This window comes from Peromyscus leucopus, chromosome 6 (genome assembly GCF_004664715.2).
Source record: "Peromyscus leucopus breed LL Stock chromosome 6, UCI_PerLeu_2.1, whole genome shotgun sequence".
Classification (NCBI taxonomy): Eukaryota; Metazoa; Chordata; class Mammalia; order Rodentia; family Cricetidae; genus Peromyscus; species Peromyscus leucopus.
Window position 1 is genome coordinate 81,855,482 of NC_051068.1, and position 24,565 is coordinate 81,880,046.

At 51.2% G+C, this 24,565-nt stretch overlaps 1 protein-coding gene across 7 annotated transcripts in view; it reads right to left on the bottom strand.

Annotated features, from left to right (window-relative positions):
* Nucleotides 1-414: 414 nt before the first annotated feature.
* Nucleotides 415-24,565, bottom strand: part of Slc6a17 (solute carrier family 6 member 17) — a 46,783-nt gene continuing 22,632 nt past the window's right edge. For 6 of the 7 annotated variants that reach the window (XM_028879422.2, XM_028879427.2, XM_028879426.2 and 3 more), the window contains exons 3-12: nucleotides 24,241-24,398; nucleotides 22,504-22,630; nucleotides 21,636-21,817; nucleotides 20,024-20,134; nucleotides 10,208-10,449; nucleotides 9,759-9,951; nucleotides 7,366-7,558; nucleotides 6,606-6,765; nucleotides 4,886-5,048; nucleotides 4,035-4,403 (exon numbers count right to left, since the gene is read on the bottom strand). In XM_028879422.2, coding sequence (XP_028735255.1) covers nucleotides 4,035-4,403; nucleotides 4,886-5,048; nucleotides 6,606-6,765; nucleotides 7,366-7,558; nucleotides 9,759-9,951; nucleotides 10,208-10,449; nucleotides 20,024-20,134; nucleotides 21,636-21,817; nucleotides 22,504-22,630; nucleotides 24,241-24,398 — 1,898 coding nt within the window. Of the gene's footprint in view, nucleotides 4,404-4,885; nucleotides 5,049-6,605; nucleotides 6,766-7,365; nucleotides 7,559-9,758; nucleotides 9,952-10,207; nucleotides 10,450-20,023; nucleotides 20,135-21,635; nucleotides 21,818-22,503; nucleotides 22,631-24,240; nucleotides 24,399-24,565 lie in introns of all 7 variants that reach the window. The other variant, XM_028879428.2, reaches the window with a different exon arrangement.

Consider the following 24,565-nt stretch of genomic DNA (forward strand, 5'->3'; position numbering starts at 1 on the left):
CCTCTGCCTTTCTTGTGTTCCCCCATGGACCTCTGGTACCCATCCTTGCAGAGTGGACATATACAGTATTTTCCTGAAGCCAGGCAGGATAGGAATGGCCCCCTGGAAAGCCCTGGAAGAAGACACCAACCACCATCCTCAAAGTAGATGGAGCCTCGCTTCCCTTACCTGGAAAAACATAGGTTCCAAGCATTTCCCCCAGAGGAAAGATCTCAGATGTCCAGAGTTGCTGAGACACAGTAAGGCCAAGCACAGTGCGCACATTGTTAATTCCTAGGAAACTGACTGTATATCCACCCCCCAATTTCCCAGCCAGCACCCACAAGAATACTGCCCCACCCCACCCTAAAACAAGTGTTTGTCCCCAAACCTCCCTCGGCTCCCCTCACTCCTGTAAGTATAAGCAAGGCAAGAGAGGGTGGTAAGAACAGACACTTTATTGTACACCAGGGTAGGGGAGATGGAGGAGGGGCCCTGGGATGACAAGGACTCATCCCTTCTCCTGGGCTGAGTATCCAGTCTCAGGGCTCTGACCAATCCAGGACACATGGACTTAAAACTGTTCTGAACCTGGGCCAGGACCTGAAGGGATTGCCTGATAGGTCTGTACAAAGCAGGACTTGTCGTGAGAAATGACCCTGGGCCCTCCTCCCCACTCCCCGGCATTTCAGACCTAAGAGGAGGGACCCAGCAGGGCACAGAGTCCAGTCAGGTGTTTTGCAATCTTCTCGCTCTCCTCTTTTCACAGTGGGGCCTGTGCTGGCTGGGGGAGGGGTGTGGTGAGGAAGGGAAGAAGGGCCGTCCCTGCCTGTAATACTGCAGGCCTGCATGGGATCTGGCTCGCAGCCTCAGGGCTCACACAGGCTGCCTCTGGAGGGCGGTTCCTGGCACTTTAAAAGCAGCAGCCCCTGAAGATTTATTGCTTGATGGCAGAAGCCAAGCTCACCCGCATTACCTTCTGTGCCTCATGTCTCCCCCACCACCCAAACTGGGCCTCAGGCTTCATGCTATCTCCCTGAGGAGGGCTGGGGGCTCCTGGAGCGAGAGGCTGGTGCCTGGGGCTGGGAGACAGGCAGAAACAAGGAATCCTTAGGTGTACCTCTGCCCAACTCAGCTGACTCACAGCCCCTGAAACCCCTTGTCTCCTGGTGGGCACTTTATGGGCAGCATCAACTGGTGGCAGTGGGGGCCCTTGGCCAAGTCTTGGAGACCTGGCCCTCGCTGCCAGTTCCTCCAAGGAAGCGGAGGCTGGGTCTTCGGTGATCTGCTGGCTCCGCCTCAGCTCTCCTGAGAAACCAGCAGAGGTCTAAGAAGCAGCTGCTCTTTTCTTGGGCACTCAGGACTGTTTTTCAAGGACAAATGCAGGACAGAAGGGCCCAGAGCCGCCTCCCTCAGGCAGCCACCCCAAGAAACCCAGTACTGTCTGCCGAAGACCATGTGACTCCAGTGTGGGCAACAGAAGGTTGACTGGAAAATACATGGGGCTTTCTCCCCGCCCGAGGCCCTCCTTCCCACCAAAGGTGTCGTGACGATGAGTCACCTGCAGGAAGCACATGCCTTTCCCCACCGCTAGTCTCTCAGAAGCACCTGTCCTGAGGCCTCCCCCAGAGAGCTGAGAGAAAGACCCGGGTCTTCAGAAGTGGTCAACACTGGGGGTAGGGGGGGGGTGCGTCACAGATCAGCACCTTATGCACTCACACCTACCAATGTAGCACACACACACACACACACACACACACACACACACACACACACGAGAGAGAGAGAGAGAGAGAGAGAGAGAGAGAGAGAGAGAGAGAGAGAGAGAGAGAGAGAGAGAGCGAGCTGGGTCCTATGTCCAACTCACAGCAAAGATGCAGAGGAGCCAGGGCAGGCTCTGGCCTACTGCAGAAGACTGTAACAAACACTACAGAGCCCACACTGCATAAGCAAACAGCCCTGGCTCAGCTCCCCCTCCCCCCACTCACTGCAAGCTCACAGGCTGGGGCCTGGCCCAGCCACGCTACAAAATTAAAAATATATCAAATATACAATGAAAATAGATCTGTACAGCACTGAGGATGAAAATAGTCCACCAGCCACAGTATAATATGGGGTTTGTCATTTCACAGCGTTTACACCCACATGTACAGATTGAATGTACAATAGAAATAGCATGGAGAGGAGTATGGATCGTGGAGTCTCGGCTGGGGCCTGGTTTTCCCGTCTTCTAATTCTGCTTGGGACTAGGCATGGGGCCAAGTAGGAGGTGTTGTCAGGTGAGGGGGCCGATAATGGGATGCTGTGACCCAAAAGCTCATCTCTTTAAGGAGATGTGGACTCCCTCTCACCTTAAAGACTAGGACAGATGGGACCCAGAAGACCAGAAGGGAGAGAAGGTGTGAGGAACTGAGGGGAAAGAGAGCCGGCAGGCTGGGGGGATGGACCTCTCAGGCTAGGAAGGGAGGTAACCAGGAGGTATAGGAGCAGACAGTGGGCACATGGTCCCAGTCTGCCGCTCTCCGTACTGAGGGAACTCAGGGCCACAAAAATGACCCAGGAAACTCTGAAAGGTGCCCGGGTCTGTTCCTGCCCACCAGAACTTTCAAAGGCAGAGACATCTATCCACCTACCCATCCATCCGTCCATCGTAGTCTGCCAGCCATATATATTCATACACCTTCTCTCTGAGTTATACTGTGGAGATACTCAGATTCTCAGGTCAGCTTCTGAGTCCTTACAGGCTGCTCGGAAACAGCCCCTCTCCCAGGGGAGCTTTGAAAGGAGGTCAGAGACATAGCCAGAGGCTGCATCTTCCTTCGGGGCCTACGACCAGAGGCTCTGCTTTGCCCCCACACCTTCCTAACACCCCACCCCCACCCCTGGAGCCTCCTGCCCAGAATTACCTGTGCCACTTCTCTGGACAGGCTAGGGGAGTTTGGGGAAGGTTTCCAAGGTGCATGTGACGTGCACACTGGTGGCTGTGCTTTGCAACAAGGAGAAATTACCAAAGGGGCGGTGAAATTACCCATCTCTCCCTAGAAACGAGGGTTCCCGGTGACGTGGCCCTGAACTCCAGGAACCCCCATTCCAGGGGAGAAGCTGCCACTAAAGAGGAAATCCGAGCTCCAGACAAGAGCGGAAGAGTGTTTCACTTGTGCTCTAAAGCTAGATTGTGCTGGGAACCTTCAAATTGTGCTCTGGAAACCTCACCGTGCACTGCCCCTTCTCTCTCCGGGACAGAGGCAAAGACCACTGCCCCTGGCTCCAGGCTGGAGAGTGGAGATTGAAAAATGGCCAACCCCTAGTTAAGGTGACCCCCTCCACCATGCTCCCAGGCAGACTCGGGAACATACCCCATCTGCCCCTGGCAGGGGAAAACAGAGACATTTCGAAGATCCCGTGAGCTGGCTGCAGAGTCGTTCCTTTCTCAAGGCCAAGGTTCCTGTTCGAGCCTGAGGGTACCACCTATCTCATGAGACAGAATCGAGGAGCTTCCGTCCACCTCCTGCCAAGTCAAAGCCTGAGTCCTGACACACGTGTCCCTATTCGCCGTCTTTGCTCAGGAGCAGCCACGCTGGGTTGGACAGGATGATGCATCCTGTTCTTACAGCAGACTGGGCTCAAGTCTGCCTCCTGCGCCCTCAGCCCCAAAGCCTCTGCCCACTACCACCATGACCAGCAGCACAAAGTGACCCCCCCCCCAAGACCTGAGAACTGCAAGTGGTAGGGTTTACAGGGAGAAGGGGGTGGCGACTCCTAAGGTGCCCACTTGAAGCTCCCCCATACTGGGATTGTTGTGGTTACATGGCTGCTACTTGGCAACAGTTCTCAAAAAGTTACATGGGGTGGAGGCCTGGAATAGGGGGTGGAATTGTCCCCAGTCCCCTGCTCATAGGCAGGGAGTCTGCTGGGACTTGGGTGGGGAACAAGGCAGGGCAGATCCTCTCTCCTTGGATTGGCCTGGGTCTGGTGGCTACCAGGGAGGAAGAGGCCAGGCCCAGCCAAGTGGGCAGGTTGGGTATTGAGGGGAGGCAGGCAGGATGGAGCAGTGGTCACAGCTCTGACTCGGGGGTGCTGGCCAGGAGGTAGCCACTTCCATAGCGTCCGTTGGGATTGCCGCTGGTCTCCAGGGGTGATGTGCTGCCAGGCCCCAGATAGGAGCGGTGGGTGGGCATGGGGGAGGGCGCCTCACTGGGCACCTTGCTGAGGATGAAGCGGGTCTCATCATTCTCCTCCAGATTGGAGATGTCCTTCATCATCCGGCCCTTCTTGTAGGACACAGAGAGGGTGTTGGAGCCGTCGGAGAGCAGGTGGAAGTGCCGCAGGATGAACACCACAGGGATGGGCAGGGTGGCCACCGCAATGAGGGTGATCAGCAGTGCCATGGCCCAGTTGGGGAAGTACAGGTAGCGCTCAGCAGCCTAAGGTTGACAGCAGGGAGGATGCTGCAGGGCACCGGACAATGCCCCGCCCTCAAACCTACAGGCTGATCTTTTCCCACCCTTGCCCATGGCCTGCCTCCCTCCACCCTGGCCAAGCAGCAGTAGAGATGGTGTCCCCGGGGAGTGCTACTTGAGTTCAGTAAGTCACCTTGGTTAAAGGGGACCTCAGTGTCTACATCTGTAGGGAGGGCAGGAACTCCCACTCCACAGACATGAAGAGAGACTGCCTTAGAGCACCCAAGAAGTGTGCTGAGTTTGCTGGGCTTCGGTTTCTCCAGTTATGCGAGAGGAATCATGGCACTTCTTAGGGTTGTCCTAAAGACTGCACTTAAGGAGTCCAAGGCACCTGGCGAGACCTGTCACAGAGCGGCTATCCTAGAAAGGCTCGCTCTAATCATCTGCTACGCTAAAGGCCCGAGAGGATACAAGGGACTCTGGGGTTTGTGGGGGCCACGGCTCACCTCCTCTTTAATCCAGGCACTGTAGCCTGGGGGCGACACCCCCAGCTGGATGATGCTGGCTGTGGTGAGAACAGCCATGAACAACGGAGACACAAACTTCCACATGTAGAAATAGAAGCGGTAGGGTCGGAAGCCCAGCATCTCCGTTAGCTCCTGCATGAACCTGCCAGGCACAGCGGAAGATGACAACTGTTGGTGCCTTCGCCACTGAGCACAGCCGCCCCCCACCTGCCGTGCTCAAGCCTCCCCCTGCTGGAGGAGAGGCAGTAGCGCACCTACCTAGCATGGGAAGGAAGAAGCTTCCAAAACCCCAAGAGCTGTAAACCAGGAGGCAGGCAGGCTATGTGTGCGCTACACAAAACTCATCTTTACCTCAATTGCACTAACTGAACCCGGTCATTCCTTCTATTATAAGTGCAAGCAACCTCAAGAGTGTTAACAGTACTTGTGACTTTGTCACAAGTAGATTGAATCAGACATTTTCTTATCATATGCCAGTTAATTGGAGATGCCTAGAAACACTTCTATCCATCACTGCTTTTAAATTACAGTTATGACTAGACCCACAACTAGATCTCCAGACTTATGGTGGTAAAAATAGAGCACACATTCGGTCAGTTTTCAGGACAATGAGCTTTCTGTAGAATTATGCATAGATAGTTTATCATTAAATGCATAACATAAATATGCATTTAAAAGTAATACTATGAGAATAGCAGGAGGGCTTCCACAAACTGCACAGGAGTCCACGGCACCCACAGTCAGAGTCCTTCCAGCAGAGCCTTCCAGCCCTGGCTCATGGGGTGGATATGGAGTCTTCCTCCCTTCCCTTCTTCTTCCCTTCTCATCCCTCCTTCCCATTTGCTCTTCCTTCCTTCCCTTCTGTTGTTGTTTTTTAAACAGGGGCTTACTCTGTAGCCCAGGCTGGCCTCGAACTCATGGCAACATGCCTCAGTCTCACATGTGATGGAATAATAGGCATTTGTCATCACACTTTCTTGGGGGCTCCTTTTCGTAAGCTTCCTGCCCCTCCTCCTGTGTGTGCTCTCCCAGGAAGCCCACGTCCCCTGTGGATTCCAAACCCATCTGGACAACCAAGAGGGTCAGGCTGAGTGAGTGGTGGAAGGCCTGAGTCCCTCTGAGGACAAGGACAGTGGACATGGTAAACACTAAGGAGTAGAAAGCTGGCAGTCCCGAAAGTCCCTGGGAATGCAGAGCTGACCATAAACAAGAGCTGACAGTAAGTGGAGACCTGCCTTGGGGTCAGGCCTTGAAATCAGATCGGACCTTATTGCTAAATCCTCTTTTCCCATGAGGCCAAAAAACCATACCTTAAAGTTATAAAGCAGGCTGGCTGCTGAAGTCTACCGACTCTTGAGGGCAGGGGCCTGGAATCCCAACCAAGTGCTAAACCATCTTAGAGGTCATCCAAGGGCTGGCATTCAGCAAAGGGCTGGGGAAGTTAGTTGTTTAGGCTGACATCAGGACCTGAACCTAGGATTCCCAAGGTCCTTAGCATGGCTCTGTCTCTTACTAGCCAAGTAGCCTCCAGCATTCATGTCCTCTTGATAGGCCTCAGTTTCTCAGTGCCAAGGGGCCCTTTAGCTCTGATAGTCCATAATCGCTTACCCCTTTCACAAGCAGCCATGAGAACACAGGACTCCCCAGAAAGCTCCCCCCCCCCCAACCTGTCCCCACCACTCCTCGATGACCTCCTTACTTCTTGGTTCCATAAATCCAGGCCACAGCGATGTTCTCAAGGATGACGATGACGGTGAGTGGCAGGGTGGCCGAGTAGTCATCAAACATGGTGACAAAGTAGTTTCCGGAGCGCTGGACGAACAACAGCCCCACGAAGAATGCAAAGACACAGCAGCCCACTACAGAGAGCCGAGAGGCCGGTGTGGGGGCACAGGCGCAGGGTGGGGTGGGGCTTGGGGACTCTGGGAGACCTAGCCACCTCCCACCACACTGCTCCCAAGCAGGCTTGCAGTCTGCCTCCTCTAGGATTCACTGACCCAGCCCTGCAGGAGTGTGCTGGAGGCTGAGGCTCTGAGCTCCCCCTAGATCAGGCAGGAGACTCTTGAGGAAGGCGTAAACTCGGTATTCTTCCCCCATGCTCCCCGCTCCTGGCACAGCCCCAGGCTCAAGAGAGCTGCTCCACTTAAACACTAAATTGCATTGAGATGATTCAACTGATTGGTCCTACAAATCCTTCCCCAGGAAACCTTAGTTTTCCCATTTGCGAGTAGGAAGATGTTCTGCCAGACTCCTACCCCCCCCCCCCGAGGGATGCAGGGAGGAGGTAGACAGGTATCCTGACAGTGTGGGTAGCTGCATGGCACATCCAGGTCCAACTGTCTACAGTCACGGGGGAGAGCCTTCTGCAGATGGGGTGCTGAACTGCCCAATCAATTCAGAACCTAATTGTCATGTGCATGCTGGGCTGGTGTCTGGCAGGGCAACAGGGAGTTAGTTACCTGTGAAGATCTCCTTGGGCACCTTGAAGGTGTCGATGATAGGTGTGGTGATTCCTGCCATGGTCCCGATCATGCTGCCCAGGCCCAGGTTGATGAGCATCAGGAAGAACATGACAGACCAGAAGGGGGAGGCCGGGAAATGTGTCATGGCCTCAGTGAAGGCGATGAAGGCCAGGCCTGTGCCCTGCACAGACTGAGGGTGGGGCAGAGAGTGGGCGCCACCCTTACTCCAGAAGTCCCCTGCCTCCTCTCCCTCCGGAGGTACGGGAATCACCGTCCCCCCTTTCATAGGAATCCCCATTGCCACTTGAACGCTTTCAGCTTGAGAGAATGGATCTCAAACCTTAGTGAGTATCAAAATCTCCGAAGAAAGCTAGCTGTAGTGACTCGCACCTGTAATTCCAGCACTCAGGAGGCTGAACCATGAGTTCAAAGCCAGTCTGGACTTCACACTGAGTTTCAGGCTAACCTGGACTACAGATTAAGACTGTCTCAAAGCAACCAAACTAAACCAAAATATTTTTTTAAGTCCCTGAGAGTTTCCCTGGGGGACCTAGAATCTACAGAGTGTTTAAGGACCCCAGTGATTCAGGTGAAGATGCTCCCATCTAGAAACACACACAACGTGAGACTCTGTACGTCTAAGACATCATCTTCACTGATGATGCAAACACAATGACCACTCCCAGTTCTGAACTGCTGAACTCCAGACCTTAATACAATACACTCAGGCTCAGCTGTCCAATGGAAGCAACTGAATTCTTTAAATACTCACTCTGTGTCAGAGTCTCCTGCAGACAATGCTTTCATTGGTCTAGGGTTAAGCTGGAGTGAGGTTTTATACATCTGGGGGGGGGGCGGTGGGGGGGGTTATGGACAGTCCGAGTAGGGAGTCATTGCTTTAACACAGAGGCCCTTCTCACAGGCACCTGCCCACACACTGCCTGCTCACATCATTCATAACTGTCCTGTGATATTGAGGAAACACATGGTCCCACCTGAGATGTCATTTGGATACTCTTGAGGTTTCATTGTGTGGAAACCCTGCTATATTCTTAGTTTTTTTCAGAGGATCAGATCATGCCCATGAGAACGGAGCATGGAAGGAGAGGATGTTGCCTGGGAATGGCTAGTTGGGTTCCTTCGTTCTCGACCACAGGAGAGAAGCCAGAGATGGTGGGATGCAGCTTCCCTAGACCAGTGAAGCTGTCTTTATGCTTTACTTCTGTTAATCCTTTTTTTTTAAAGTGCACAGAATAAAACCCAGGGCCACAGGGATGCTAGACCAGCTCTCTACCGACAAAACTGCATCTCCAAGCATGGAGCAGCCTTTGATGTGGTGTTCAGACACCTTGATGGGAAGCTTCTGGTCTCATGAAGAAACTCAGGGGCTGATGGGGCTTGCTATCCCCAACTTCAGCCTTGGCTCTAGCCAGAGTCCCGGGATCTGTGGCTTTGTTTCCTGTTACCACTGCAGAGGTGCAAATGTAAACACGAGAAAGTGATCCCCACTTCGACCGGAGCATTACTGAGGAAGGCAGCATCTCTGTTCTAGCCCAGGAGCTAAGTGTCGCTGTGGCTGTGGACGTGAAGGCAGTGGGGGGGGGGGAGAAGTTTCAAGGGATGGTGCAGGACAAGGACTCTGGGACAAGAATCCTGGAATTTTTTTTTTTTTTTTTTGCTTGCTCACTAACTAGCTATGAGGTGCTGATTAACCTGATGAACCCTCTCTTCCAACCCACAGGCTGCTTATTGATAAAACTGGGAATGATATTCATAGAGCTGCCTCGGGATCAGAAGAAATGGGAACTAGAGGGAATTAACATTTACCTGTTTCACAGGTGCTGTTCGAAGTGGATTGTACACACAGGGTCCTGTGTACAGGAAGCCTGCTCAATAAATGCAGAAGCTGACTCAAGCTGACAAGGGCTCCTGGGATCTCAGTGTTTCCTGTGGCCCTTCATCTAATCATAAGCTCCCCTCTGGGCAGCTTTGGCTGACACTTGCAGCCTTTCTCCACCTGTATACACAGTGAGTCTTCGCTTTGTTAGTAAAGGAATGACTCTATGGCGGTGGTTCTCAACCTGTGGGTCACAACCCCTTTGGAGGTCAAGCAACCCTTTCACAGGGGCCACCTATAAGATATCCTGTGTATCAGGTATTTACTTTATGATTCACAAATGTAACAAAAGTACAGTTACGAAGTAACAATGAAATAATTTTATGGTTGAGGGGTCATCACAACATTAGGAACTGTCTTAAAGGGTTGCAGCATGAGGGAGGTTAAAAACCACTGCCTGTTTTCAGCCTTTCACAGCCTGTTCCCAAGCTCCAGGCACTAAGCCTATCTTCGGGTTCCTGCCTATGCTGGGAAGGGCAGTCTGTTTCGGTACCTTGTCCAGCTCATCCTCCAGGAGGCAGGGATCCAGGCCCAGGGCTGAGAACTGCTTTTCCTTAACAGTCATGATGACGTTGTACATCTCTGAGTAGTCCTTGGTGGTCAGGTGTGAGAAGTTGACATGGGGTGGGATGAGGTCCCGGCTCAAGACGTTGGAGTTGAGGTACCCTAGGATTTTCTCAGCATTCCTGCATTGCAAAGAGGGGAGGGCCAGGTAAGGAGGTAGGAGTCGGACCCGAGAGGCCCCTCCCAGAAACCCAGGCAGGGCACCCACAGGCCACTGACAGAAACCTCCAGGAGCCTGTCTTTGTGGGCCAGGGCTGAGGAAGATGATGATCTCATCCCTTATGGGATGGAGGTGACCTCTCATCCTGCCCAGCCCACCTACTACCCCTGTGTGAGGCAGGCCGGGGAAGGAGGGACCGGAGGGGCCATGCCACCTACTCGACCACACATTTCTCATTCATGATGTTGGCTTTGAAGCCCAGCACAGCAAACACCACGAGGGTGGCCAACACCGAGGTGAAGAAGTTGATGAAGGACACCAGGGCCGCATCGAAGTGGCAGTTATTGTCCTGCTTGTTGTAGCTGGAAAAGGCGATGACACCTCCAAAGCCCAGCCCCAGGGCGAAGAAGACCTGTGTGGCTGCCTCCCGCCACACCTGGGGGTCCAGCATCTTGTCCAGCTAGGGGGTGACCACAGGAGCAAAGAAGGAGACAAAGAGATGATGGTTTTACTCATGTGCGCACCATCCCCATCCTTTCCTCAGCCTCAACAGAGTTGATGCGGTATGGCCTGGTACTAAGTATCTATGACTGAGATTCTGGGCAATTCACCTAACTCCTCCAAGCCTCAGCCTCCTCAAGCACAAAGGGCGGATGAGAGTGTCAACCTCAAACATTTAAAAACGCTGAGTGCTTACACGGGAGGCTGAACTGTAAGAGCATTTGGAAGGCATGGAGCATTTGGGTGGCATGGAGCTTTCCAAAGCCTTTTTCAAACCAAATGTTCTTTCACTCCTCATTCCTCAAGGTAGGAGCCAAGGAGAACGAAATAGGCAGGGTTCCAGCATCCTTGGGGTTTGTGGTCTAGTTGGAGAGATGGACATGGGGAAACTGATCCCACCAACAGCTGCGAAATTGCAAATATGGCAAGGGCTGGGCAGTGAGGTACTCAGTGCTCAGAACGCCTGTGACAGGAAGATCAGGAGGTGAGGGAGGCTGCCCAGGGGAGGGAATCCTCAAGCTGGTCATCTGACCGGTGACAACAGAGGTGAGAAGAATATTGGGGAGGAGAGGTCCGTGTGAGCACAGGGTGGCCTATAAAGGGGCGTGGAAGTGCCTAAGGTGGTTACACAATGAGGGGGTGTGGCTGGACTCATGAAGTGGTATACATGTGTTGGCACAGGTAGGGGGAAGGTGAGGTGAGCAAGTGGGGTGGTGCAGGTGGGACGATGTGGGCAGGAGAGGTGATGCAGGTGGGCTGGAGCAGGTGGTACAGGTGGGATGATGTGGGCAGGAGAGGTGATGCAGGTGGGCTGGAGCAGGTGGTACAGGTGGGATGATGTGGGCAGGAGAGGTGATGCAGGTGGGATGATGTGGGCAGGAGAGGTGATGCAGGTGGACTGGAGCAGGTGGTACAGGTGGGATGATGTGGGCAGGAGAGGTGATGCAGGTACAGTGGAGCAGGTGGGGTGGTTCTTATGAGATAGTACAAGTCCGCAGGTGTGTTTGGGAAGGGACAGTGAGGCAGCCCAGGTGAGGCAGGTACAGGTGGGATAGTGTGGGGAGGCTAGTACAAGTGGTGCTGAGAAAACCCAGAGTCAAAGGCTTATGGAGATCTCTGTATTCATCCTAAGAACACTTGACCCCGGATGCACTAAGGGGCTGAGGAAAGAAGGCTGCTGTTAGATGTGCGTCACAAGGAAACCGGTGTATACAGCCAGGAAGCTGCAAGGAAACACCTTCTGGAGGTCCAAGTGGCATGTGGGAGTGGCTTTGCCAGATGGTGCTGAGGGAGAGATTTAAAAGGGAGAGATGAAGACCTTAAAGATGGACTGGGATGGGTATGCTAGACTGGGAGGCCATGTTTGTGGTGTGCCTGGAGACGGGGCTGAGGGAAGAGGAGGTCCGTGGTGCTGGGCAGAACAGGTGTAGACAGCAGGTTTGGAGATGTTGAGTAGGGAGGTGGACAGTTTTACTAGAGAGCACATCTGGAGATGGGGGCTGTGACTAGTGTGTGTCCTTGTAGGAAGTAAAACTATAGACAGAGAGTGAGGAGGGGACTGACTCCATCTCTAGAGTTTCGTGCCGGGAAGAGGAAGTCATCTCAAAGGGAGCAGGAGACGCATAAGGGGGAAAACCTGGGGGTGGTACATTGTAGAAGGAAGGTCAGTGTTCCCAGGGACAGATCCCCAGAGAGGAAGTCAGAGGTCAGGAGGTCACAGGTGGGATTAGCTGTTCAGAGATCCAGAGGCCCTGGAGCCAGGTGGGGGGAGGGAGACAAGAAGCATACGGAAAGAACCAGGCATATAAGCTAGTCCTTGGAGAGGCCAGCCTTGGGCAGCTGAAAGGGCATCGTTAGGAAAAACCAGTGAAATCAGTGTTGTTTTTCTATATTGTCATTCTTTGTTTGTTTGTTTCAGGCACTAAGGCTTGGTGATCAGACACACAAACTAGTTGGGGACAGGGATGCAGGGGTAGGGGATGGAGTTGTCTTCCACAAGAGCCCTTTGAACTACTCATTAGAAATGGAGGAGGGTGAAGGACAGGACAGGTGCAAGCTGGTCTGTACACCCAGTTTCTGCCCGTCATTTGGGGAGCTCTTGACTTGATAGCCCTGCTTTCCCTGGGAAGCCAGAGGGGAGGGTGCCGAAGGATAGATGCTGCTGTATCAGTGGTCCAGGAAACAGGGAAGGGGTTTCCTGCACTGCTGTGGGCCACCACATGTGCACAGGGGAAGGTCTGCTTTTCGCTGATGTTTGTCTTTTGAGAAAGGGTCTCACTGTGTACTTCAGACTCGCTGAGAGCTCATGCTTTCCCTGTGTGCACCATCATGTCCAACGCCTTTTCACTCTGTGTGTGTGTGTGTGTGCACGTGTGTGTGTGTGTGTGCACGTGTGTGTGTGTGTGTGTGTGTGTGTGTGTGTGTGTGTGTGTGTAACTCAGGGCCTCCTGCATTCTAGGATCCTGCTCTACTTCTGAGCTTCATCCCTAACACTGAGGTTTGGCTTTTGCTGGAAGATGAAAGGTTTTAGTTTTAGTTTTGTGTTTTGTTCTTACAGAAGTAACCCAGGCCCAGGGCTCCTATGTAAAACCTTGGGGCCAAACTGGTTTGGACTTGAGGCTTTTGCTTCTAATTTTAATTTAAGACAGTAATATGGCGCTATGAGACCCAGCCATATTAACATCCCCTAGCAAGGTTCAGGGCAGAACCCTGTAATCAAACACTTCAGGGTTGCAGCAACACAATATGAATCTTCACACCAAGTGAATCAATAACGACTATAAATAGCCTGGCATCTGTGCAGGCCGTTTTCCCTCCAAAGGAGTTCTGCAGGAACCAAAGCAAAAAGCAAAGTGAGGCGTGTGTTTTTAAGGCATTAAGAAACAGAGGTCTGTGCTGGGCCTAATAGAAAAGTGGAGATTAGAGAACAGGAGAAGAAACTAGTCATTCACTTCTGAGAAAGGACACACTCCTCCCCTACCCCCTCGGGTGACAGATTTTCAATGACGCTCCAAAACCCAGAAATGGGTTGAGGGATTACTGTAATATGAATACCTAAATGATCTTAATAAAAATCCCAGAGCCAGATATTGGGGTGAAAGCTGAAAGATCAAAGAAGCAGAGCAGCCACAGCCACCACCTCTGACCTCACCAGAATCTCAGCCAGAAAGAGCTCTGGCCGAAAGGGCTTCAGCTAAAAGGGAGGCTTCTGCTGAAAAGCTTTTAGTTCCTGTCTCCTCACGCTTTATATACCTTTCTCTGCCCAGCCATCACCTCCTGGGATTAAAGGTATGTGCTTCCCAGTACTGGGATTAAAGGTGTGTGCCACCACTGCCTGGCTCTGTTTTCTCTCCTAGACTGTGTCAATCTCATGTAGTCCAGGGTAGCTTTGAACTCACAGAGATCCAGATGGAACTATGCCTCCTGAGTACTAGAATTAAAGGTGTGTGCCACTACTGCCTGACCTCTATGTTTAATCTAGTGGCTTGTTCTGTCCACTGATCTTTGGGTAAATTTTATTAGGGTACACAATAATTCACAACTGATTACATATACTCTGAGGTCATGCTGGCCATCACTGGCGCTTCCTGGTGTCCACTGTGATGGTTTTGCCTATCTTTGAGACCTAAACATGGGACTTTGTTAGCATTCCCATCATCCCCTAAAGCTAAAGCAAGAATGTGGTTATATGTTAAGCTCCATCACTGTTTAGGGCTAAATTTCTTAAGTGAAAGCAACTATTCCAGGGGAGACAGCCTAGCCCCAAACTGACTAGTTAAGTCTGATCTAATAACTTGAGGAACATCTCAAAGAACAGGGCAGAGTTGAGGTGTATGTAACCATTTTGGTTAGAAACAAATGTTTCTTTTATTAAGATCATAGCTATCATAATTCTTTTTAAATATGGCCCGTGTATTATAAAATGAACAAAAGTAGAAAAGTGTAGTATAGCAAGACCCCACTATTTTTTTTACCCAGTTTCAGAAACCATCAGCAGGAGACCAAGCTCATTCTTCTAAATCCCCACCCCACCCCACCCCCCACCCCAGCCCTAGATGACTTTGAAGCAGACTGATGGCTGCAAACTGAGAACGGAGGCCCCATAAAATCACCTAACAGTAGAGTTTACCCTTGGAGGGGAGATTGCCCTGTGTGGGTGTTCTCCCACACCCTTGCTTTTCTGGTCCATAGCTTAAATGGGGGACACTTCTGATGATGGAGGTGAACAGATACCCAAAGCCAATCTGGAGGTGAACTGCATCAGGAGGCTTCAGTACTGACCGCCTGATGCTACTTGATTTTAAAGGAGGCTCTTGTCGGGCTTCATGGGATGGCAGTATGTGGTTTCAAGAAGTGCCAATGGGGGTCAATCGAGAGGGGAGACCCCATGTCCCTGCCAAATATTGGGCTAAGACTACAAGAGGAGAGGTGGGAAGGGATTTTCTGCTCTGGAGAGAAGCCCATTCCTGCCCAGTGTGAAACAGCATTGGCTTCCTGCTGTTTCTTTCGCATGGTGTCTAAGTCACTTCCTGCCAAGGGAACAAGGCATTTTGCAGCATAGAAGATGCTTTCTGAATGCACAAGCAGCTGCTGAGCACCGGCCTGAGTGACACATCACAGCAGCACCCACGTGAGACAGCAGCACACACCCTTGCTTCTCAGTATTTCTCTAGCACCTGCCACGGCAGAGCCAGACTGAGCCACAGACACCAGATGGCACTGGAGTGCCGAGTTCCCACTGCCTAAGAACAGTGTCACCTTCACCAGGGACAGGGACAATAATAGCTTGTGCTTGCCGTGCGTTTCCCCCCCCTTGCCAGGAGCAGTTCTGAGCTCCGCTGACAGCTCTGTGCAGGGGTATCACCGTGTACTCTCTCCTGCAGCCGTGGAAGTAGACGCCAAGAGTTAAGGAACCTCCCCAGTGGAAGCAGGTCACAAGGTGGGCATCTTCTTCGAGAGGTCTTTGCTCAAATGGGAGTCAAGAAGTCCCACAACTAGGTTGTTTCCTTGGGATCTTGGAACTTTCAAGAACCTCTCTGCTTTTCTCTGAGAGTTAATATATATACTCATGGTCCTTTGGGCTCCTTTTCTTTACCTCTCAACCCCAGAAGTTCAGTTTCCTTTCCCAGAAATAAGTAACTGTGGTTTGGCTTCCTGAGTATTCTTCCAGTGAGGCTCAGACAGATGCCAGCACATGAGATAGACATCCCATGTTACAACATATATACAGACACGTGTGTATATTCCTCCCACTCTCCATGGAGCTCTCCCATTCTTGGAGCACGCCATCTTGCCCTTGGTCTCCACACTTCCTCAATGTGCGGCATCCCAAAGAGTCCCAGAGTACCTAGCGAGCTGCTCCGATAGTTGATATACCAGAGGAGTATAACACCTCCCTGGCCTGGGAAGCAATGTGCTCCCAGAATGTTCATTTGCAAAAAGCTGCATCTCAGATTGCTGAGAGCTAGGGGAGGCCCGTGCTACTGAGGTCCCGCCCACTCCAGAGCCCCATCTACCAGATGGCTTTTAGGGCCATGCCTGTCCACTGTTCCCAAGTGGACAGTGACCTGACACTCACACCTCCTTAGCCCTCAGTGCCCCTCCTTCGTTCTTATTCCTAGCTGACCAGTTGGTTTCCTACCTCACTGAGAAATGCCACTATCAGAGATCCCACCATGAGAACCCTCCCCACGGCTTCTTCCTGCCGGGGCCTCTCTCTGATGTCATCTGGATTTTTCTAAAGTGTACAGGTCAACAATTTTTAGCACATAAATGTTGAACAATCAGTATCACTATCAATTCAGAGCCTCTTCCTTGTCCTTAAAAGAAGCACATTTCTATTAACTAGTAGTCACGTCCAGCCCTAAGTGACTGCTAGTGTAATATCTCCATGGATTTGTATATTCTGGACATTTCATGTGCTTGGAATTGCAAGCTCGGCGGCCTCTTGTGTCTGGCTTCTTTCGATTTGCTTACTGTTTTCCAGTGTACAGCAATGCTTCCCTATTGTAGCATGTATCAGTACTTTATTCTTGTGTGCTGCGTAAATATATTCATAGGGGGAGGGTTGTCTATTTCTGTGTGTCCACTAGCGGAGGTCAGAGGTCAGCCCTGAGTCTCTTCCTCAGTTGCTCTCCACCATTTATTTATTTATTTTTGAGACAGGCTATCTCACTGGATTGATTACCAATTCATTGAACACTGACGGCTAGCATAGAACTTAAATAGAACCCGGTCCCAGGGATCCTGTCCGTATCCACAGAGCTAGGTTACAGGGACATGCCACCATGCCTGTCTCTTTTACGTAGGTTTTAGGGATCAAATTCAGGTCCTCATGCTGGCGTGGCACACACTCTACTGTGCCATTATCGCAGCTCTGGTGCATCATGCCTTTCTGTGGCTGGGCACTACTTCATTTGATGCACCTACCGCCTTTTGTTTGTCCGTTCCTCAGCTGATTGACATTTTGGTTGTTTCTACTTCGGGGCTATTATAAACCATGCTGCTATGAACATTCATGTTCAAACTTTGTGTGAATACACATTCGGAGTTTTCTCGGATACAAGTCTAAGAGTAGAATTGTTGCATCATATGGAGATGCCAGACTTTTTCGAAGCTCTTGCATCATTTTCAATTCTGGCCTGTCAGTGTTCGACGAATTATTTTCATCATTATATAAATTCTGCAATAATATACTTGACATAAGGGTCTTCTCCACGTACTATTCCATTTCTCCTTTTGTTTTTGTTTCCTTTTATAGTGAAACTACTGGATATAAATGCTCCTCTTACTTGTCTCTAATGCATCACCTTGCATTTTCTTTTAGTTCATTACTATAAGAGTTTGTCCCCATATTCTACCAAAACATCTCTTACGAAGGTCACCAATGACACTTCTGTTGCCAGATGATTGGTCATTGGCCATCTTCATCATCTGTGCATCTCACCTTTATTCAAACATTTTCCCCACTCTGCCTGGGGGCACTGGATATGTGTGCCTCTTTCTTCTCCTCTGCCTCCCTTACCTGCTACCCTTCACTGTTTATAGAAATATGTCTATGTTTAACACCTCAAAGAGTGCATTAGCAAGATGAACCCCAAATTCAAGACAACAGTTTCTGTAACCCCCAATTTGCATATTGGAAACCCATATTTAGGAGCGGTTCCCTGGAAGTGATTAAACTGTGAGGAAACCACTCTTGTGAATGGGATCAGGGCCTTTACAATAGAGGCTCAAGCTGGTTCCTTTGCCCTTTCACAATGGAATCTTCTGGTGCCTTCACCTTGGCCTTCCCAGTTCTAGAACTATGAGCAATAAATTTCTCTTGCTTATAAATTATTTAGTCTAAGGTATTTTGTTATAGCAGTAAGAGCAGACTGCCAGTGGCTGCCTTTGAGAAAGGAATGTGACATCAGAGAGCATTACAAAGACACTTGATTGGCATCTGTAATGTTTTACTTCTTTAAAATGCCTATTACACTACTAGAGATATAATTATAAGCTTGAGATATTTCGGAATTAAAGAGACATTGTAATGGGTGTCTGAATCCAGTGAGGTGAATTGAAGTTCTGTGTGTGCTGGGGCTGGTGGCCAAATCCAGCGAGTCTCTGCCATTAACTTTAGGATCTTCATACCAATGACTCTTAAGTCCATCAGCAGCCTATCTGGAGACATTTGTGAATCTCCATGTTCATGTGCATCGTCAGAGCATATAATATCCTCATATAGATCAGTGAAGTCTAGCTCAAAGACTCAAGTAGACATCTAAGATTGTGTGACTAGGGTAACTGTTGAAGTAGTTCATAGAGGCTGATGGCCTTCTCATGACCACTTACCCCAGAGGAAGCAGACTGGTTCTCTGTCAGATATCACATGTTAACAGCCCTATGGTTTGCTTTAGGAGACATACTTCATGCTTTAGAAGGCGAGTCTTTGTAAGCATGTCTGTAGAAATCTTGGTTGTTCCGTCCAAGGAGGCCTAAGGCCAGTTTGTGCAGTTATGGGTAGTATAGGTCCTAACCATGGCCATCCTCCACACACCAGGAACCTACTCACAATAGCAGGGCAGGAGAGTCAGAGACCTGGGGACTTCAAACTCCATGGAATTTGGTATTGTAGAAAAGGTGTGTTACTTTTGTTTATGTTGCATTTGTTTAACTCTGTGAAGCTGTGTTACTGTGCCTGTCTAAAACACATGATGATCTAATAAAGAGCTGAATGGCCAATAGCAAGGCATGAGAGAGACATAGACCAGGCTGGCAGGCAGAGAGTATATATAGAAGGAGAAAACTGGAAGGAGCTAGAGCTAGGAGCCAGAGAAGAAGGAGGACATCAGGGACCAGCCACCCAGTTGCACAGCATGCCCACCACAGAGTAAGAGTAAGATTTACAGAAGTAAGAGAATGGGAAAAGCCCAGAGGCAAAAGGTAGACGGGATAATTTAGTTAAGAAAAGCTGGCAAGAAATAAGCCAAGCTAAGGCCGGGCACTTATAAGTAAGAATAAGCCTGTGTGTGTGATTTACTTGGGAGCTGGATGGTGGGGCCCCCAAAAGAGCAAAAATAAAACAACAATAATCTGGGGTTTTCTTTATCACCCTGAGTGAACTACCTGTGTAAGGGAGTGTGTGTGTGCATTTGTATGCATATGTATGGTGGCACTATTGAGCCCTGAGGTTTCAAGCTGGTCTGGCCCAGTCTGACCTGGAGCCCATGGGCTAGAGTCTTAGGAGGCTCCTTTTGGCTGCTACTTATCAGGGGAATTTGGAGGTGAAATTCTCAGCCCCACCAGCTGGAGGCGCTGATGCACATTGTTTAGGGCAATTTGAAATTATTATTCCCCAGTGGCCTGACTCACATAGCTGTGCCCAGTGGTCTAAATGGTCACGGCCATGAGATGGGGACAGACCACCTTCCCGAAGGCTAGTGTACATATGCAGAGCACCTGTTTCTCAGCGGCATCCTCTATGAACAAAGATCCCTCACAGCACCTTCACAAGCTAGTCATCCGATTAGGAGAGTGGCTGAATGGGCTCCTTGCTCTCCTGACTTGGGCACAAACTGAAATTCCTGAGGGGGGTCCATCCTCTTGGATCCTGTTATCACAGATGCACGGAATGAAGCTCCCTCTCAAAAATGAGCGAGTAAAGCTCCCTCCTCACATCTAAACGGAATATGCCTCTGCCGTTGCTGCAGGCACGCGTGGTGCTTTTCCACGTCCCTGCTCACGTGGTTTCCTTGGATTAATAAATCATCCTGGTACTCACCGACGCCCTTTCTGCCCTGCAAGGCTCATTTCAGATGCCGCCTCTTTTCGGAGCCTTTGATTCTCCTCAGATGGAAGCAATGTCCCTCTCCTTGAAACATGAGGGCAGAGCCTCTGCCCCTTTCTTGTGCCTTCCTACAGGGGCTAGCAAAACCCCTGACACACAGTTGGGTTTGGGTGTAAACGCGTATGAAGCCGACCAGGCCCGGTGGATCTGTCAGGGCTCCCCCCCCCCACGCCCCGCCCATGTGGAAACCACAGACCCCTACCTTAGGAGTGAACATGTGCAGGATGCCATCAACCGCCCCTCGCAGCAGCAGCCCCCGAACCAGGAAGCAGGCCAACACCACGTAGGGGAAGAGGGAGCTGAAATACATGACCTGCAGAGAAGACAGAGGCCCCTGTCAGGCAGAGCCCCTCCTGCAAGCTGGCACACCCCCCTCTTCCTGGCTCACAGCTGGGGCCCATGATCCTCCTCTGATATCAGGCAGCAGCACTTGGAGCCTGGAGACCCCAGGCACCGAGCCAAACCCACCATCCATCTGGCCCAGGCAGGAGCAGAACAAGCTGGAGTCAGCATGGCTGTGTCTGGAGCTGGTCTGCCTTTCAAGGGCTGGCGGGACTGAACTAGCGGTCCACACTTGTAACAGCTGTTGTGGGGTGAAAAAACATGGTGCTCTTCCTCCTCATCGTCCCCGTCTCATGTCCCCGGTAGACCATGCCAGGATCTCCCCTGTCCTTCGAGGTCCTATGGCAGAAGGCATCTAGGAGGTCTTGACACTGTTCCCCAACAGAACCCACCAGAAGAGGGCCTAGCCCCTAGGGATCCGGAACCTGAACTATGTGCTACTTGCCTGGTACAGAGCCATACTCAAAGAATTGGATCGTGGGACCTCGGCTGCAGTGAAACGAATCCTGGGGTGCGAAGGACAGGGCAGCAGAAAGGCCGAGAGGATGCCTCCTGAACTACCTGCATGAGCACTGACCTTTCAGCTACCATCAACGGATCCTGAGACCTCAGGCCACCCACTTAGTATGCATCCATCTCCCCATCTCTAAAGGGCTGTAATATTCCTAACTTATCATGTTGGTGGGAGCCAAGGACGTGCAAAAGTGACAGTTCTGACAAATGCCATGAAGTGTCAGCTGCTATTCTGGCTTCCGGAGAGGGAGGAGGTTGGAGGCTGAGATGATGCCACTGGTGTTTCTACAACTCAGCGTCCTTACTCATCCGTCTGACAAAGAACCAAGAGCCTCGGCCGACCAGCCAGGGCTCCAGTTCCAGCCCAGACAGACTAGCCATAGGACCTTAGATGAGGCACTTTCCCCTGTAGAGACCTCAGTTTCCTTGTCTGTAAAATGAGTGGAGACTCTCGGATGTCTGCCATCCTTTCTATCCCTGGCGGTCCAAGAATTCTACTGGGTCATAAATAATAAAGATTGAACTGCTGGGAAAGGAGGATAGGGCTCAGCTGTGATGACCGTCGTTGACTGGACTGTTTGGGGGCCTCAAAGTTCTCAGCTGCTCCAACAGCCCTTTATCGGCAGACGGCATAGGGCAGAGTTTCACCTAAAACTTCTTAGACTACCCGATGCAAGGGCTTTTCCTCGGGAACTTAAGGGGGCACCACCTAGACAGGTGGTGCCCCAAGGCCAACACCTCTAGCTCCTTCATGTTTTCGGAACAGGCCTGAGCTGGGAGCACCAAGGCACACAGGGGTCCCAGTAATGACTCTCCAGAAAGCTCACCCTTGAACTGTCTGTGGTGACAATGCCCCTCCCCCTCCCAGGAGGCCAATGCTGTCACTCAAGTAGTCTTCCTTGGGGGGCTGGGACCCAGGCTCCTGCTGTCTGGGTCCCTGCTGCCTTTTCCCAGCTCACCTTTCCAGAGGACTGGATGCCCTTGACTACTGCCATGCCCACGATGCTCCAGGCCACGAGGAGGCAGAGTGTCATCTTCCAGTTGAGGCCTCCACTCTCTGAGATGGAGTTGGAGATGTCCAAGGCCTCTCGGTACCAGAAGTAGGTAGTGGCTGAGCTCTTCTCACACTCAGGCTCCACCACTGAAAGCACAGCAAAGGCCACAGGGCCTCAGCTTCCAGCCCTACAGGCCATCTCCTGTGTGGGACCCTGCCCAGGCGGCAGTGGGTGAGTGGGTAGCTGAGGGTGGGCTGGGCCACGATCTGGCCGATCCCTGAGGAATCCTGAGTCTCTGACGGGACCTGTGAGGCTTTGGGCCACAGTCACGTGGCTGAATTTCCACCTAGCCCATCGTCTGCTCATTAATTCACAAAAAAGAAAGAAGTGCCAAACTCGTCTAAAGGTTCTTGGGGGGAGGCCCTGAGACAGGCTGGAAACTCAGATGTCAGATCACTGGTTAAACGGACAGAATGAGAATGGGAAAGTGGATTCAGGATCTGCTTTCCTATCTGTGGATTGGGACGGTCTGCGCACAAATTAAAATTGTTCTTGGACATACGCTATTGTAGTAACACAGTAGTTCATAATAACTAAAAATAAATTCAATCCCTGAGACCTGTGTGTGCCAGGTCAGCAGGAGATCAGTAGGTCATTTCCTTAGGAGAAGGATAAAAAAAGAAAATAAGGATCAGGATGCAAAGTGATTTCTCCAAAGCGACTCAATGAACTAATGAAACCCCAAATCTTAGCACTAAACAGGTTAGACTCCTTCCTGGGATAGGGCTAGCCGGAGACCACAGTTGGGGTTCCTCAGGGGTCCCACACTTGCCTGCTGTAGTCCCATTCCTAATGACAGGACATTCGCTCCAGGGCAGGGGGTACTGGAAAGACTTGAAGAAGTAGAAGACACTCCACCCAATGATCACATTGTAGTACAGCCCGACGAAGAGGCAGACCTGAGGACAAGGGTCAGGCTAAGCTCACAGAGGCTGCAGGTGAAGCCGCCCCCTGCCCCCTGCACTCCATCCAAGGCCCAGCAGCTCAAAACCAGCCATGATGGAGGATGTGGGGGTGGGGTGGGGGGATGGGGTGAGGTGGAGTGGGGGAGGGGGGTGAGATGGAGTGGGGGCGGGGGTTGATCCCAGTCCTCCATTCATCTGGTACTCAGGCAGTCCACAAAGGAATTCCTGGGATATTAAAATTTTCTCCTTTAAGCAATAAACTCTTAAAATGTTAATCCTTTCCAGTTTAAAATTCCTGTAAGACATTTGAAGCCCTTCCCCCATCATTTCCTGATGACTCAGGATTCTAATTAGAGATGCCCTCCAGGACCATGGAGACGCACCACAGCACTGGTCCTTACAGGCCCAGATGGTGGTGCTTTTTGAGATTGTACGGATCACTGGTTTTCCCACCTCTGCTCTTCTCTTGGGTGCTGCTCTTTCTCTGGAAATGTGAGCAGCCCACCCCTAGAGACACAGCAACTAAGCTTGGCAGTGTTTTATTAAAACAGGAGGGTCTAGCAATGTTTAACAGACAGGGTGGCTGCATCTGCCCCTGATGCTCAGAGGTCCCTTCCAGAGGCCTGGCTGTCCCTGACAATTGAGATTGCTCCCTAGTGTGAATGCAGAGGGCCCCTGGTTTCTTCCCTTTCATGTGAGCAGCTGTGTGAAGGAGCACGCGTCCACAAACACAGAGAGAACGAGGGAGGGGTTTGCACTGGGATAAACACACCGAGGCGCATCCATTTCTTTAACTGTGGTGTTTTCGGTCCGGGTAGAGGGTTCGCCTGCTCCCCCATGTGCTCACAGGGCCAGTTTGGCAGTAACACTGTAGCTAACCAGAGTAAGCTGAGCAAAGGTGATGTCTCATTTGACAACAGGATGGAACAGACTTAGGATAACCTTCCTACTATGTTTGCTAGGATCCTCAGTCCCTTCCAGAAGTGAATTCCAGTTTTTATCTCAAGTATGAGAGTGGGCACCTGCAATGCAGGCTTCACCTTTAAGGGATGCTCAATTTCCTCAGCCATTTATAGCTCTCAGCAAGATTTCACCTACACCATACAGATGAGCCTAGAAGTCCCCACCTAAGTCCCAGGAAGTCTCCCAAACCCTCATGGCTCCTGGGTTGACCCTTAGGCTCCCGTCTGAACATTTCAACTGTTCATTTGCATGGCACTCTAGCAAGGAGTCCTAAGCCACATATATTTGAAACTCATTTCCCAAGGAAAGGGAAAGGAATTTGTGAGGAGCTGAAGGCTGGTGAGGAGTGGTGGGGACCTGGGATAGTCCATCTGTCCCCAGCTAATAAAGACTGAGATATCCTTGTGAACATGCCCCCCCCCTTTTTTTTTTCATCGTTTATGAATGTCACATATGGTTTCTGGCAGTGTCAACTTTCAGCTTAGGAAATATGGTGACGATGGCCCTGAAACACCAGCTGTAAGTTATTCTCTTGATGTTCCTTCTTGCTCCCCTTGCATTGGCCCAGGACTCTCCTCCACACTATCCAAAAGTGGCCCTTCTGCCTCCCACACAGTGCCAGCCCCCAGCTCTGAACTCACAATACAGCTGGAAAAGCCGATGCCCCCCAGGCGGGGGCACACGTAGTGCCACACGCCGATGCTGCCACGGCGGATCCTCTGGCCCACAGCCAGCTCCAGAAAGAAGAGGGGGATGCCAATAATGATCAGCAGCACCAGGTAGGGCACCAGGTAGGCACCTGCATGGAGAAGAGAAAGGCCATTAGAGAAGGTCTGGATCCGGTTGGCAGTGTGAGGAAAGGGGTGGCAGACATGCCCTGCAGTCTCAGCTATAGCGTGTGGGCAGTGGCAACCATGTACGGGGAGGGGTGGCAGCCACGTCCAACAGACTCAGCCACATCTTAGG